Source organism: Theobroma umbraticum, unplaced genomic scaffold, assembly GCF_002168275.2.
Source record: "Theobroma umbraticum cultivar Fairchild unplaced genomic scaffold, ASM216827v3 scaffold_30.0, whole genome shotgun sequence".
NCBI lineage: Eukaryota > Viridiplantae > Streptophyta > Magnoliopsida > Malvales > Malvaceae > Theobroma > Theobroma umbraticum.
The window spans coordinates 10,423,777-10,438,033 of NW_018397254.1; the positions used below are offsets into that span (position 1 = coordinate 10,423,777).

The following is a 14,257-nucleotide window of genomic DNA, read 5'->3' on the forward strand; positions in this document are numbered from 1 at the left end:
TTTGATTATTTGTGCTAAATTGTAGAAACACCCAATAGTAACCATTGAATAGGATGACAAGGCAGAGCTTAAGTTTATAAGCATAAAACTACCAGCACCGGAAAGAAGCGAGCTTTCTCATTCTAGCTCTCAGAACTTGCTTATAACTCCTTGGAAGTCTAAAACCCATCCTATCCCCGTTTTCCACCTCCCCATATCTCCAAAACCCTAAGCTAAGCCGGATTGTCGCAGAGGTAACCATGAGGGCCCTAATTTCCAGCACCAAAAGGCTCATCTCCACCACTACCACCGCCCTGTTACGATCCAACCACCGAAGCTACAGCCTTATACCGATGGTGATCGAGCACTCGTCCCGCGGCGAAAGAGCTTACGACATATTCTCTCGTCTCCTCAAGGAAAGGATCGTCTGCATAAACGGACCCATCAACGACGACACTGCCCACGTCGTCGTAGCCCAGCTCCTCTTCCTCGAATCCGAAAACCCCTCCAAGCCCATCCACATGTACCTCAACTCCCCCGGCGGCCAAGTCACCGCAGGTCCTTCCTTTTCTCCCTTTTCAATCTCAAAAAGTCCTAATTCTATCATAATTTTCAATAATCTTATCATTATTTTTTTTTTGTACAGGCCTTGCAATTTATGATACGATGCAGTACATTAAATCTCCAATTAACACAATCTGTTTGGGCCAAGCTGCATCCATGGCTTCTCTCCTTTTAGCTGCAGGCGCCAAGGGCGAAAGGCGGTCCCTCCCCAATGCCACCATCATGATTCATCAGCCTTCTGGAGGATACAGCGGCCAGGCTAAAGATATGACCATTCACACTAAGCAGATTGTTCGCGTTTGGGATTCATTGAATGCTTTGTATTCGAAGCATACAGGACAATCGGTTGATGTAATCCAGAAGAATATGGATAGGGATTATTTTATGGCCCCTGAAGAGGCCAAGGAATTTGGGATAATTGATGAAGTTATCGATGAAAGACCAATGGCTCTGGTCACTGATGCTGTAGCAAATGAAACCAAAGATAGCAAAGAAAGCAAAGAGGGCAAAGATAAAGGTTCCAATTAGGATAGGAGGTGGTAAGCTCTTTGATGATTTATTGTTTCCGTTCTCCAATTTCATGATTAACTATTTTTGTAGCTGTTTTTCGGCTGTTGATCTTATGCTTCTGGAATTGATATCTGCAATTTAGTGAGCTTGCTGGCTAATGTTTCCATCAGTACTTGTATGAGATCACACACATAAAGTTTTGTTGGCAAAGAGTTTTATTTGAGAAAGTGCACTTAAGTAGACAAATAATACATGAATGAGTGTTTATATATTTAGATGGGTGGCTTCAATGCTTTTGCTATGAAAATCTTTGATCTTGGTTTTTATGCCTCATAATGTAGATAATAACTAATCTGAATTGGTGAAGAATAAGAAATAACTTTGATATAATTAGAAGATTTGGTTTCTGGTTTCTATCTCCCCCCACTAATTGAAGCATCATCCTCCCATTTTCTCCCTTGCTCTTCTGGGTTTTGAAAATAAATTCCCTAAATGAGCAACTTAATGGTTCTTGGTATTGAAGCATAAATTACGAACAAGATTCTGCTTGTCCATGTTGTTGGTATGTTTTAGGTAGAGGAGGATGGTCTTTGGTCATACAGATGCATTAAACCAAGAATGAGCCAGGACTTTGACTTGTTAACCTGCATTTTTGTTTCCATGTGTAATAAAACTTCCTACTGATTCTTGATCTTTGGGTTTCAATTTTCACATGTTGGCTACTTTGGGCAAGATTTTTTAAGGACTTCTGGGCATAATATGTAGTAGGATTAAGATTAGCATGAATACGATGAGTGTCTTAGCTTCTTATGTTTTTATGTCAAAGTGAAAGATCTTGATTCTTGGGTATTAGGCATTAAGTTAAGGGTTTTATTTTGAGATTAGACTCAACCAAGCCATAATCTCATACCGGGGAATGCTTGCTACATGATATAATTCTTCCTTTTTAGGGCTACAATATCTTTAAGGAGGATGGTAGACATGACTGATTTTCTCCAAAACGTCTCATTTCTTGCTGATGTTTAGTTTTCCTTTTCTATCCTTTTATCTGTGGATAAAGATCAACATGAAAAATTCCTACCATTGTCTTGAATAATCATCAGACCCGAGTTTTACATGATTATGACTGATATCTTGAAATTGCCCACTAATTTTGGACATCATTGAATTTCAAAGCTCTCAATAATCCCTGAGAGAATTGTGATTGCTGGTGTTCTTGTGAAAGTAATCTAAAGATTTGAGTTAGTGGTTGAAATGAGAAGTGGTGACATCAGGTTGTGGAGAATATGGTGGGATTGGTGGTGCAGGTTTTTGGGTAATACAGTAGAGATCTGCCGAATTCAGGTGCATATGTGACATTGATGGTGATTTCTGTTGAGTGAAGTACTTACTGGTTATCCAAGGTAGTATGAATTGTGATGTTGCTAATGGTTTGACTCTGTCCAGTGAAACCGAAAATAGTTGTAACATTCTTTAAAATTGGCAGGAATGATTATTTATTTAATTTGATTTGAGAAAGGGGATTCAAACCTTTTCAAAGCATGCATTAACTGAGTCAAATGCATTTGTACAAAGGATTAATCTTAATAGTGTCCTTAAAAGGAAAGAAACCTCTTCCTTTGGTTTAAGTGACTTGCTAATGTTCTTTTATTCTAAACGCAAAAATTCAAATATTTCCTTTGTTTTTTCTTAAAATAAATAAATAAATATATAAAAAAATAAAAAGTACTTTTCATATTCACCCGTAGCCGTAGGTAGGTTATGGAATTTTTGCCTTTTGGATAAGAGATCCAAGTCAAATGTTCAAATATATGTTATATAAAGAATTAAATGTTGGCTTTCACGAAAGGAATGGATTAAATTTAATGCAGGCATTGTTTCCATAATTTACAATCTAATCATTAATTGCGTGGATTTGAATTTCAATATTTTCACGTGATTAATTTATATTTCCCGGAAGTGGTTGGAGAAGGTCCAATAATATGACAGGTAAAACGATTTGTCTAGAGTGGTGGAATCCAATGCAGAATTATTGAAGTTTCAAGATTTAATATTCAGGCATTTGGTCAATGATTCTTGCAAATGATTTAGACAGTAGGAACACACCTTTGCCTGAAACATTCAAAGAAACAGGATCGGCACTCACCCACCATACCTTGCATTTAAAATTTGGTTAAAAGTGAAGCCAAACAATAAATTACACAACTTACATAATACATATATATATATATATTATATATCGACAATTTCAAATAAACTAGGGGAAACTATTGTATTATTGAACTCTTTTTTTCTTATTTTCTCTTTCTATCTATATATACTTCTCAAGAGCTAGCAATTGCAGGCCTCACAAATTGTAGTCAAAAATTGATAATGTAAATGGGACTGTGATGCAGGCGAAGGGAGTTAATCAAGCGCGGTTTTGTTTTTACGACCCGACATTGGCTTTGGCAATCCATCAAAAATAGGTCTTGTAATGGCTACAGTTGAAAGTGCTTGTAAATCAGGCTTCAAACCCCATTTGGACGCTGCTGGCCAGAGGGATGACAAACTATTACTGTCCTGATCTTGCAAACTCGATGTGCTCGACGACTTCCTCACGACAGAAAATCCATCGACCACATAACTATCTCCAAATCCTACTGGCATCGGATTGATCCCAGCAACCTCAGCATCAGCTCCAGAAACAGTGCGGCTTGCTGCTTTAGATCTCAGTGCCAAGCCTTTTGCTGTTATTGTTGAAAATCCTCCGCTGCTGGTGTTATCCTCCTTCAACAGCTTCTCTGGGGTACGGGCAGTAAAGTCAGCCTCAGATTTCTGCCGTCTTCTGATCAATTTCTCATTCGATTTATCAGCTTCACCTTCTTTACCTTCTCCAGCAGACATGATATCAGCTACAACTTCACCAATCTCATCAAAAAATCCATTAGCTAAGCTTCTACACTTACGATGATGATTCAAAGGTGGGTTGGAAGGAGGGGAGGGTTTAAGGAATGGACCATCCTCCAGATAATGAGCTTCTCCTTTCCTATATACTGCCATCTCAAAACCTTCATACTTCATCTTTTTTTCTGCTGGTTTAAGGCCATAGTAACCTTGTAATGAGCTCATTGCTGGGGAGACCCTTCGAGGAGGAGTCTTCAGTCTCAATGACTGGAATGAGTCAAGCAAATCAGGAGGAAAATGTTGGGCTGGGGTTTGGTTGGCACTGCATTGTCTGCAAAGAGTTGTAAGACGATAGTGAGACTCAATTGAGACAACCAATCAAAATAGAAAACCAGAGAGATCAGAGGTGCATCTTGCAGGATTTTGAAGGAGACAGAAATTAGAAAGAACTTCATGCATACTTCCACAACTTACTGAGACATTGATTATCAATATCTTAAGAACTGACTTCTTAGAAAATATTTCTTAATATGCCCAAGAATGCCAAATCTAAAGGATCATTACTATCAACATGCATTTTCAGATGAAATGCTGAACTGCAGTTCAATGAAGTGGTGGCTATACATGAAAAGACTCTCCTACAATAAACAGCAAAACACATTAATTATACACCGTGGAGACCAGCTACCACTACAGGCCAGAATCAACTGTAATTTAAATGCTGCCAAAATCTGCAACCACTTCGCAACTCATCAGTAACTATATTGTGATTATTACAGCATCACCCAGAAGCTTTGACACTACTAAGAGTCATGGGCAAACTACCATAACAGGCCAGAAATTAACCGTAGGCTAACTGCTTTCACAAACTCCAACCACTTTGCAACTCATCACTACCTAGGCTGTGATTATTACAGCATCATGCAAAGGCTCTGAAACTACTGCTGAAACTCCTGGAAAAATACAATGCTTTTTAATGCTATTTCCGCCTTACCACTCCTAATAATGAAACCTTTCATTCGGGAGGGTATGCTAGAAATGGAACCACTCAACATCCAACCTGTCATCACTTAAAATTGATTTGGCCTCAACTCTCAACATGTCACGTAAATGTTTCATTGCAAAAATTAACCAGTTTTAGGCTTCTAAATATCTCAGCTCTTAAAACGATAGAAATCATATGGGAAAATTAAAAATAACGCTAAGGCAAGGAGACAACATAGCAAAAAAGTATTCACAGCCTAAACAGAATCATCGCTGAACTCCTAGATTTCAAATTTAACTGAGCACCACCATCCAATATTCTGAAAAGCACTTATTATGATGGGTGATTAACAATTAAGATAGTAATTTTTACAGGAAAATCAGTGTTGGAGCAAGAAGAATGTTTGTTGGACAAGTAAGCATTCGTTATCATTCCTGATGTGAAGGTCAATACCTTCAAATACTGAAAAACTATTAAAAAACAATATTAGTTGGAATGAGGGGATTTAATAAATCCTTAGATATTATTTATTCAAGTAGTTTAGCAATAATGTGTTTGATTGAAGTTCTCTGACACAACAAGGAAAAAAAGTTCATTCATAAATGCATTAAGAATATGGCACTGGAAGAGAATTTCTTAATGACCCTAAGAAAAAAAGAAGAAAATATGTGATAAGCAAATCCACTAAATTATTTTTAGCATCAAGATGTTTTAATTAAAGGTTCTTACTCTATTTATTTATATATATATATATATATATATATATAACTTCATCAATGGTTTGAAAAGGGCAAACCCAAAAATAAAAATTCAAGTCATAATCATAAGAAGACATTATTATATAGCATAACTTACTGAGTGTGACAACAAACCTATCTTTTCTCAGGGGTTCGATTTTTTTGACAAAACCCTTCCAAATTTCACTCTAAGTTATGAAACTTAACATACACAGGTGCAAATATGAAAGCACATACATTATTTTAGCAACCATCTAAATGCAAAAGATAGCAGAGTTTTAAGTAAAGTTCACGACTTGAAATAAAAAAACAAAACAATTCGCACTAGTATTAAAAAAGATATAATACCCTGGTGTTTCAGAACCATTTGACAAACAAGGCGATGGCGGATGCCGCCCCGGTAGAGGGATCTGGAGTGACTTAAGAGCAAACATTTGAAGATCTGTAACCAGACCATTCATCTTTTTTATGTCAGCTACCTGATTATTTCACACCCATAAAGACAGTTTGTCAATAACTCCACGCACCATGACAAAGGAACAAAGTAATAATAATAATAATAAAAACCCTCCGATAGATATTAGATTTAACTCTTGGTTGGCATTGGCCAGTTTCGCCAACTAATTTCCCAAAATATACAAACATGCCCATTATAAGGAAATGAAAAAAAAACACATAAAACTCATGGTTTGATTCACAGAAGGAGAAGATAATTGAGAATCCTAAATTATTAGAGAAACAAAAGGATGAATATAGTTACCTCGACCCCGTACTTGATGGCGACGCCGGCTAGAGTATCGAACCGGGAAACGGGATGTTCAATGAAACCGGCACCGGGTAAAGACGAAGCCGGCAAACTATGATTCTTTTCTTTCTCTAAAACACTATAATCATTGCAAAAATTACTATAATTGCCATTCGTGTTATAACTGCAGTCACCATTTGCAATGCTATTCCGCCTCTCCCTTTCCATCTGCATATCCCCCGCTTCCTTAAAAAAAGAAAAAGAAATCCCTAATTCTTTACCCTAATTTCATCACCCACCTCTACTTGACCTTCAATTCTTCTTCTTCTTCTTCTTCCTTTTTTTTTTTTTTTGTGGTTGATCGAAATTTAAAGAACCTGGAGCATTAAATATAGAGAAACTAATCGACCTTTCTCCGATCGAAACGAATGCAAATCGAATCGAAAAGAATAGAATAAAAAACTACAGGTAAAAGTAAAAAGAATGGGTTTTATTAAAAATAAACAAAGAGAAAAAGAGGGAGAAAAAAACCTAGATCTAAAGAGGAAGGAGGTGGCGGGGAAATCGTGAAAGGGAAATAAGTTTGCAGTTAAACGGATCGGGCGTTCCCTCCAGTATTTCCGGGACAATGGATGAAAGATCCTCTTCTCTGTTTCCAGGAGAGCGAGAGAGAGAGAGAGAGAGAGAAAGATAGATAGCCTTCAATTTTAGGATACCGGCAGGGGCAGTGAATATTTACTATCAACTACCAACTAAATTATTTCAACAAAAAAAGAAAAAAAAATTGAAATAATAAATAAATGAAGCGGGGGAGCAAATAAAAATAAAAGGAAAGCTTTTATGGGATGAGACTTTTGACCCATTAAAAAAAAAAAAAGAGGGGAAAGTTGTACCGTACGTTGCCATGATTTTGTTATTTGAGTAACAACTGGCGGTATACGTGTTACTGTAGGAATGTTCCCACCGAAACCTAGTCCCTCCTTCTCCTTCCCCCTTTTGTCGGTCGGTGCTCGGGTCTGGTTCCATCATTGGGCTGCTCCTCCTCTTGTTATTTGTTTTTTTTGGGCTATGTTCAAGACAAACTGGAAATCGAAGTAGTATTTGTTTTATACTTTGTCACATTTTAACAATAACAAACAAGTGAATGTCTCAGATTTATTTTAACTTTATAGAGAGTATGTTTTTGACTACAGGATAGTCCTCGTTGTTTCCTTTGCCCGTGTTCTCATTAATACGTTGACTTGCTTACCTAGCTTTATTAATTTTTTTTTTTTTGTTTTTGGGCAGGAGTGTATGGAAGAACCCCTCCCTTGACAAATCAATTAATTGAACGATTTAAAGGTAAAAATCAGTGTCGCATTGTTGAATACATAAAGGGGGCAAATCCCATGGGCATTTTAGCAAGTGGGAAGCAGTCTTTTCCATGGAAAAAAACTACTGAATTTTATTCTTGGATGTTAAGACTCAGAAAACGACAAATAAACTGACAAAAAGCCAAAAAGGTTTGTTAAGGCGTAACTGCGTAAGACACATGATTTTCTAAGCTAAACGTATGCATTACAGAAGGAAATTGGCTTTTAATTTTAAGTAGTCTGTCAATCCAATCACCGACGGTGATGTGTAATTTGTGGAAGAATACAAGGGACTGTTAAAAGAGTTCTAGTCATGGAAAATTTACTCCTTATAATATACATAATAATGTCAACTCTATTTTTCAACCAATCATGTCTTTATATTTAAAAGTTAGATAAACACTTAAGTTATTGACTCATGCATAATCTCTCCTTCTTTGAATTCAAAAAAAAAAAAAAAAACCCTAAAAATTAGGTAATTTATCTCAAGTAGGCAAAAGGGGATGAGGAAGCTCAAATTGTCACCCCCCACTAGCTAAAAAACATGGCATGGTTACATGAGTGGATTCTCACTTGATGGGTATAACTTTTTTTTTTTTTTCCTTTTGCAAACATTTGTAGAAATCTAATGTAAAATAGTATATATATAACCACATTCACCAAACCAATAAAGAAAAGAACAGAATCACATTGACCGAATTTGTCCCTCTTAATATCACCACCAAGAGAGTAGTGTATATCAGCTATTACAAAATTGCAAGCATCATTGAATACCTGCCCAAATACGAATGCCATCAGTTTGATGCCAATTCCCACGTTTTCCATAGCAAAAAACGTGTTTACCATGAACATGTGAGTTCATTCCCCAAGGGAAACATTTCCATATGAATCTTTGCCATTTGCCATACACAGATATGGAAAGAAATGTTCAAAGGTAAATAAATTTCAATTGATTACCATGTATACATTACAGCATTATCCAAGATACCGGAGCAAGACACCATCATTACCCAGTACAAATCCCTTCTTGTCATCAATAAACCTGCATATAAGATTTACAGATCAATTACCTTCTTCAGTTAAATATAGCTTAAAGATTTAAGGGAAAATTAAAGTGTTGGACAGTTCATATTGCTTCCCTTTTCGAGGTTTTTTTTTTTATTAATTGCTATAGTGATTGAGTTTGAAAAGTTTGAGCTATTGTGGAGTTAGGCATTGATTAAATACGGTGTTAACTTAATCTGTGTGCTTATTGGGTTAGGACTAGGTAGGCCTCCACTAAGCAAGCCATACCTAGACCAACCTTTCGTGAAGTTAAAAAGTAGGTTTGTTTCCATTTAATAATAAAAATTGGAATAACCACTAAATATAAGAGAAAACAGAGGAGAAGGGCAAAACAGAGAAATGCAAGTCTACTTGATGAAATCCCACTATTCTTGTCATTGTTTATATGGGGAAGGTTTTCTGGAAGTCATGCTTGGCTTCATCATGCCTCACCGATTGAACTTTATCTAGGAAACATGAATTTAAAGAATTCCAATATTAGCTAACAGAAGGAGCATGGTAGATCTTACACTTTGTTGGATAGGAGGGAAGGAGGAAGGAATGAACGGGGGTGGAAGGAAAATAGTGTTTCTTTCCTTCGGTTTCTTCATTTGGTAGGAGGGAAATAGGAGGAGGAAAGAAAATAGATAGATTTTGCACATTTCTCTTCCTTCCAAATTGGGAGAAAAACATTTGTTTACAATTGTATTCCTAGTCTCTTTCTTTCCATCTATTTTCCATCTTTCATACTAAACATGAGGAATAAAAAACAACTTTTCTTCCTCTTCTTCATTTTCTTTCTTTCCTCACCTTTTTCCCTTCTTTCCAACTGATTAATGATAAGGGCAATAGAAAGTTACCTCCGACATGATGCGCATTCAGTGCAAAATTAAATAATGAAAGTAACCAAGCTTTTAAAAGGTTAGACTCACTTCACTGAGTATAGATTTGCAGCAATATTATCAGCTGCCTTATCACGGGTCCAACTCTTCCCACCATTGGTAGTTCTCAGCAAAACCCCACTACCCCCAGCTGCCCAAGCCTCTTCCTGCACAATCAAATCATTTATTTAGCAGTTCAGAAATTCAAAGGAAAAGAAAAAACTAGTAATTTCTTATATATGTACAGGCCAACATATAAGTGCATATACATGCATAATTATGCAACATGTATGTGATTTAACACAAAATCTAATATGCATGGGCATGTTTGCACACAAAAGATTTTGTTGAGTGACACAGGAAATGGGTGCTGCAACCACTCATCCAGGTCTTCTTGAAGCCACACTGTAGAATTGGATAAACTCTTTGGGCCAAATATTTAAGCACATTTTAGTTACCATCGATCGATAACCAACGTCAAGAATGCCAAAACCACGACTTTGTACAGGAATTTCTTCAAAATCTTCTGTTATCTGAAAAAATTAGAAATTAAACAAAAAGGACAATGAGCAGTACATCAGTGGCAATTGAAACCCCAAAACTCAAACAAGCTAATGAGGACCTGTATGAAGAATAACACAATATTAAATATTAAAAGTTTATTACTAAAGATGGTGCAATAGGTAGCAACTGATTGCATTCATGATAGAGTAATTTGCTGTGTTTTCTATGTCATCAAGTTCATAGGACGTTGATAGCAGGCTATCAACATTCAGAAGTGACCAATACATCTCTAGGAAAACATTCATGTCAGCTGATACGATCCCTCGAAACGGATCGAGTTATGGGACGATGTGTGGAACGGTGGTTTAGTTTGAGGTACGCTAGGTACTTGGGTGGACGGTTTCTTTTTTTGACCTATGTTTGTAGTGCTGGCTCATTAGAGAGAACCTACAGATCTCTTGAGTTTTGAGTACTCAAAAACTTGAATAGATGCTGAACAAGCCTCCTTTATTAACTTCACTCCTTTTTTAACTACAGCTTGGTGGAATAACCACCCTTAAAGCAAGAAAGTGGAAAGGTGGAGAAAAACTCCAATAACATGAAACAGAAAACTACACTAACAATAAAATAGGGTGGAGACACAACCTCCAACAACATGAAATGGAAAACTACCACTAACAATAAAATAGGAACCACAATGAAACTGTTAACAATAAACTGCCAGCAACCAATCAGATATGTTGATTTAGTTTATACTTCCCATGTGTGAATCGCTTGTAATCTAAGGGATTATCTGATGTGCTAACATCAGCTTTTTCAGTAAAAATTCTTCATCAAGAATAATACAAAAAATTTCAATATTTACCGATGCTTTTCAATTTTCCCACTTCTGCATTCTTTCTAAGCCTAGGAAAACAGCACAAGTCGTATTTTAACCTTTCTTTCCCTATGAGAACTTGCTATTAAGAACGGAAATCTTGATTATTATTCTTCTTTGACTAGTCAACTATTCCTAAGTTTTCAGCCTATAGGAAGTTGACAACTTTTTCAAATGACAACTATTTTTCCTACAGCAAATCCAGATGTTTTTGTGAAATTATATCTGCGGTACATCTTATAAGAATTTCCTTGAGATAATTTTAAACATTGACATGAATAAACTAGGGGATATCATCAATTTTGCTTACCCCAGTGCCTTTGCTAAGAAAGAGTCCTCCTCCACGGACAAGAAGCCAAAGACCACCATCAGCTCTCCATCCCATGTTCTGTATTCTTCTGGCAACAGCTCTATTATGTGGTTGCCAGAATGGCTGTAAATTATAAAGCAATGATGCTCATTAAGTATGCTGCATATGCTCAATTAAAATAAAAGGAGACCAAACTCTTCTGCTCCTAACACACATAGTTCACGCCATCCACTACCATGAGCATGCTAAATCGTTGAGAATGCAAAACCAGAGGAGCATGAGGTCTCATATCTCACCAATGAAGAGTCCGTTGTACTCATATATGCAGGAAAATAAAAAGATGATGCAATGGGATCCACGATGCCACTGATAATATATAGCAGCATGACTGATAGCAATAATGTTTCAACTTCAATAATATTGGTTATGAGCAAGCATTCTCCTGTTATTTTTTCCTACATAGCAATAATATTTTAGTTACTTTACTTACATCCAATATGACTAAGAGAAAATCTCAAAAGAGAAGCAAGCCCCTAAATCCTAGAAAACAATCCCACCAAAGATTTGAGCAAAGCTAAACCATGTAGAATGGATCATACCTGCCCAGGCTCCCATGTAAGATAAAAGTTACCACGGCTTGAGACAGCCACATATCGTCCATCTGGAGAGCGATTGACAGTGTTAAAAGTTCCAGTATAATAACTTGCCCCACTAATACCACTAGAAACTGTTCTGCAGAAGTAATGAAGCAATGTAAGCATTTTCCCCTACACACAATTAATAATCTTATGGAAGTTCCTCAAGGGAATGAGCTTATTGCCTACTTAATTTCCTGGCAATCCAGTTTTTTTTTATCACTTCCTGGCAATCCAATTTGTTTAAGGCATGCTAACTTGCTTTACAAAGTGCAGTGCTCCTTTTAATTTTTAATAAAAGGCATATGATAATACTAGTAAACTTGAGTGAGCACATCAAAATAAAGATGAATATGAAGGCATTTATATCTTTTTCTTATTAAAAATTTTCCTTTCAAATTCTAGTTTCAACTTTCAATAGGTTTATACAGATAAAGTCCTTTGTGATAAAGATTCTACGGAACAAAATTGCATTTCAACTTTATTTTAAACAGAAGCACACCTATTCAGAGTAGCTGAGACGGTCTCCTGAACAGCAGCTCTCCAGTTATAGCCCCTGTTTGATGTAACATATATTGCACCTTGGTCAGTTACCATTTCTGCACTCTTTTCATCAGTTGCCTTTATATATACCTGCACAAATCCAGATGGTTTAACAAAATCACTTAACTCACCAATTTTAGACTAGCCATAGTCACACACACAGTAGTTCAAGTATTTGCAAATAAATTGACAATAACAGCCCACAATGAAACAAAGTGTGGTAAGCTTTCAGTGTTGATGCACATTCAATTGTGTGTTAGTCGTAATAGGAATAAAGGACAGTGGATAAGGTTACTATTTCAGGAAGTATCTTGGTTTAATCAACTGAAAATCATGACATCCCTTTCTGACGACTGGGTTTAATGTAAAAAAAAGTATTTCCAAAAATTGCACCCTCACAAGTGCCTTTACTGGGAAATGCATAATATGAGGAAAGACAAGTTTAAGTGAACGCCATTAATGCCTGTAATAAGGTAGAGAGCTGACCATATCTCCAGGAAGTTGAGCACTTAATGGAATTCTTTCCCAGCTTTCTCCAGCATCTGAAGTGTACAACAAAATTGCGGGTTTCCCGACGATCCAACCTTCTTTCCCTTTGAAGCTAATAGAGTTAAACCTGTAGTTGAAATCTTCATCCTCAGCTGAAGGAATTGAACGTGGAACCCATGTATTTCCCCCATCTTTTGTCTCCAAAATAGTCTGCCTTGTCCCCAGCAAGAATCCTATAAAAACCACCATAAAAAGAAATTAAATACTTAGTCAGTTCCATCAAGCCAAAGAAGCTGCAATTTAAACTCATTAATAAGTACAAGAAAGAAAAGAGACCGTGGTTTGGGTCATCTGGGACAAACGCAATGTCTAGAAGGACAACACCGGCATCGATGGGAAGGTAGACTCTTTCCCATTCCGACAAAACTTCCTGGGACTTGGCTGGTAGTTGGAGAGCTGAGAGAGTTGCAACCGACAGCGAAAGTGACGCCGTTTGCGATATAAGTTGCCTTCGGTTGACGAGTGTTGGCGAAGAAGAAGAAGACGAGAGGTGGGGTTGGTGGAGAGAAGCTTTGGAGATGAAACGCGGGTGGGGTTGCGCTTGGGGGCGGTGGAGAAGGCGGGGATTGAAGAGAGAAGTTAAGGAAGGTTTAAGGTTGGAGCAGTCGCTCACTTGAAGATTGGACATTGCCATTGTATGTCACTTATTTCCTTTGTTGCAGAAAGCTGGCGCTCTGCGTTTGTCTTCTTTTCTTTTCTGTTGTTTCTTATCCGAATGGTGGTGGTTATCAACGGCTACGCGGGCAGTTTCGAGCGTCAAAATCTTACTGGGTGCAGAACATGCCACTCTCTGCAATTATTTAAATATTGTAGCTAATTTGAATGAAAAGATCATTTTACCCGCTATTGGGTGCAGCTCAGATGGTAGAGCACTGGCGTAGCATGCGAGAGGTACAGTGATCGATACCCAGCAACTCCATCTTCCAAAATTCAAACCCCAATTCAAGTATGACATGAAATGTAGCACAGAAAGGGCCAATGATTAGAATTGTGTCACAATAATTGTTTTCGTTCTTCTCTTTCGTTCATAGGACAAATCCCTTCACCGATTGGGATTTAAGAGTTTGGTTGATGCTTATTGTTTTTCAGTTTACGAAATTTTGATCCATTATAACCCAATTACATTACATCCAAAAGCTTGGAGGAGATGCAATCA

At 37.1% G+C, this 14,257-nt stretch overlaps 3 protein-coding genes across 6 annotated transcripts; 1 reads left to right on the forward strand and 2 right to left on the reverse strand.

The window, feature by feature from the left end:
* Positions 1 to 99: 99 nt before the first annotated feature.
* On the forward strand, positions 100 to 1,539 carry NCLPP7 (nuclear-encoded CLP protease P7). Its single transcript, XM_021430545.2, has 2 exons — positions 100 to 537; positions 626 to 1,539. Exons 1-2 carry the CDS (start codon positions 240 to 242, stop codon positions 1,069 to 1,071), a joined length of 744 nt encoding a protein of 247 aa, XP_021286220.1. The 5' UTR covers positions 100 to 239; the 3' UTR covers positions 1,072 to 1,539.
* A 1,631-nt stretch (positions 1,540 to 3,170) lies between these two features.
* On the reverse strand, positions 3,171 to 7,406 carry LOC110425539 (uncharacterized). 2 transcript variants are annotated; one of them, XM_021440461.2, is made up of 4 exons: positions 6,422 to 7,406; positions 6,010 to 6,140; positions 4,002 to 4,270; positions 3,171 to 3,923 (listed from the first exon to the last, which is right to left on the reverse strand). In XM_021440461.2, the coding sequence occupies exons 1-4, from the start codon at positions 6,638 to 6,640 to the stop codon at positions 3,460 to 3,462; spliced, it is 1,083 nt and encodes a 360-aa protein (XP_021296136.1). In that variant the 5' UTR covers positions 6,641 to 7,406; the 3' UTR covers positions 3,171 to 3,459. The 2 variants fall into 2 exon arrangements, with proteins under 2 accessions (XP_021296136.1, XP_021296130.1); XM_021440455.2 differs by having other exon boundaries at positions 3,173 to 4,270; positions 6,422 to 7,399.
* Positions 7,407 to 8,425: 1,019 nt separating this feature from the next.
* HCF136 (photosystem II stability/assembly factor, chloroplast (HCF136)) lies at positions 8,426 to 14,183 on the reverse strand. 3 transcript variants are annotated; one of them, XM_021437664.2, is made up of 10 exons: positions 13,378 to 14,183; positions 13,039 to 13,274; positions 12,512 to 12,642; positions 11,974 to 12,106; positions 11,671 to 11,829; positions 11,375 to 11,497; positions 10,142 to 10,216; positions 9,735 to 9,850; positions 8,716 to 8,800; positions 8,426 to 8,532 (listed from the first exon to the last, which is right to left on the reverse strand). In XM_021437664.2, the coding sequence occupies exons 1-9, from the start codon at positions 13,733 to 13,735 to the stop codon at positions 8,734 to 8,736; spliced, it is 1,398 nt and encodes a 465-aa protein (XP_021293339.1). In that variant the 5' UTR covers positions 13,736 to 14,183; the 3' UTR covers positions 8,426 to 8,532; positions 8,716 to 8,733. The 3 variants fall into 3 exon arrangements, with proteins under 3 accessions (XP_021293339.1, XP_021293280.1, XP_021293400.1); XM_021437605.1 differs by having other exon boundaries at positions 8,426 to 8,800; XM_021437725.1 differs by lacking the exon at positions 11,671 to 11,829 and having other exon boundaries at positions 8,426 to 8,800.
* Between the last annotated feature and the right edge of the window lie 74 nt (positions 14,184 to 14,257).

What these genes read in the sequence shown, in the direction of transcription:
- NCLPP7 (XM_021430545.2), top strand. Translation starts at nt 240, where the DNA reads ATGAGGGCCCTAATTTCCAGCACCAAAAGGCTCATCTCCACCACTACC. An exon ending in CGGCGGCCAAGTCACCGCAG is followed by an intron (nt 538 to 625) that starts GTCCTTCCTTTT and finishes TTTTTTGTACAG; the next exon opens with GCCTTGCAATTTATGATACG.
- LOC110425539 (XM_021440455.2), bottom strand. Translation starts at nt 6,640, where the DNA reads ATGCAGATGGAAAGGGAGAGGCGGAATAGCATTGCAAATGGTGACTGC. An exon ending in CCATCAAGTACGGGGTCGAG is followed by an intron (nt 6,141 to 6,421) that starts GTAACTATATTC and finishes TGAAATAATCAG; the next exon opens with GTAGCTGACATAAAAAAGAT. An exon ending in AATGGTTCTGAAACACCAGG is followed by an intron (nt 4,271 to 6,009) that starts GTATTATATCTT and finishes AACTCTTTGCAG; the next exon opens with ACAATGCAGTGCCAACCAAA.
- HCF136 (XM_021437664.2), bottom strand. Translation starts at nt 13,735, where the DNA reads ATGGCAATGTCCAATCTTCAAGTGAGCGACTGCTCCAACCTTAAACCT. An exon ending in CTCAACTTCCTGGAGATATG is followed by an intron (nt 12,643 to 13,038) that starts GTCAGCTCTCTA and finishes GGATTTGTGCAG; the next exon opens with GTATATATAAAGGCAACTGA. An exon ending in GTACAACGGACTCTTCATTG is followed by an intron (nt 11,498 to 11,670) that starts GTGAGATATGAG and finishes TATAATTTACAG; the next exon opens with CCATTCTGGCAACCACATAA.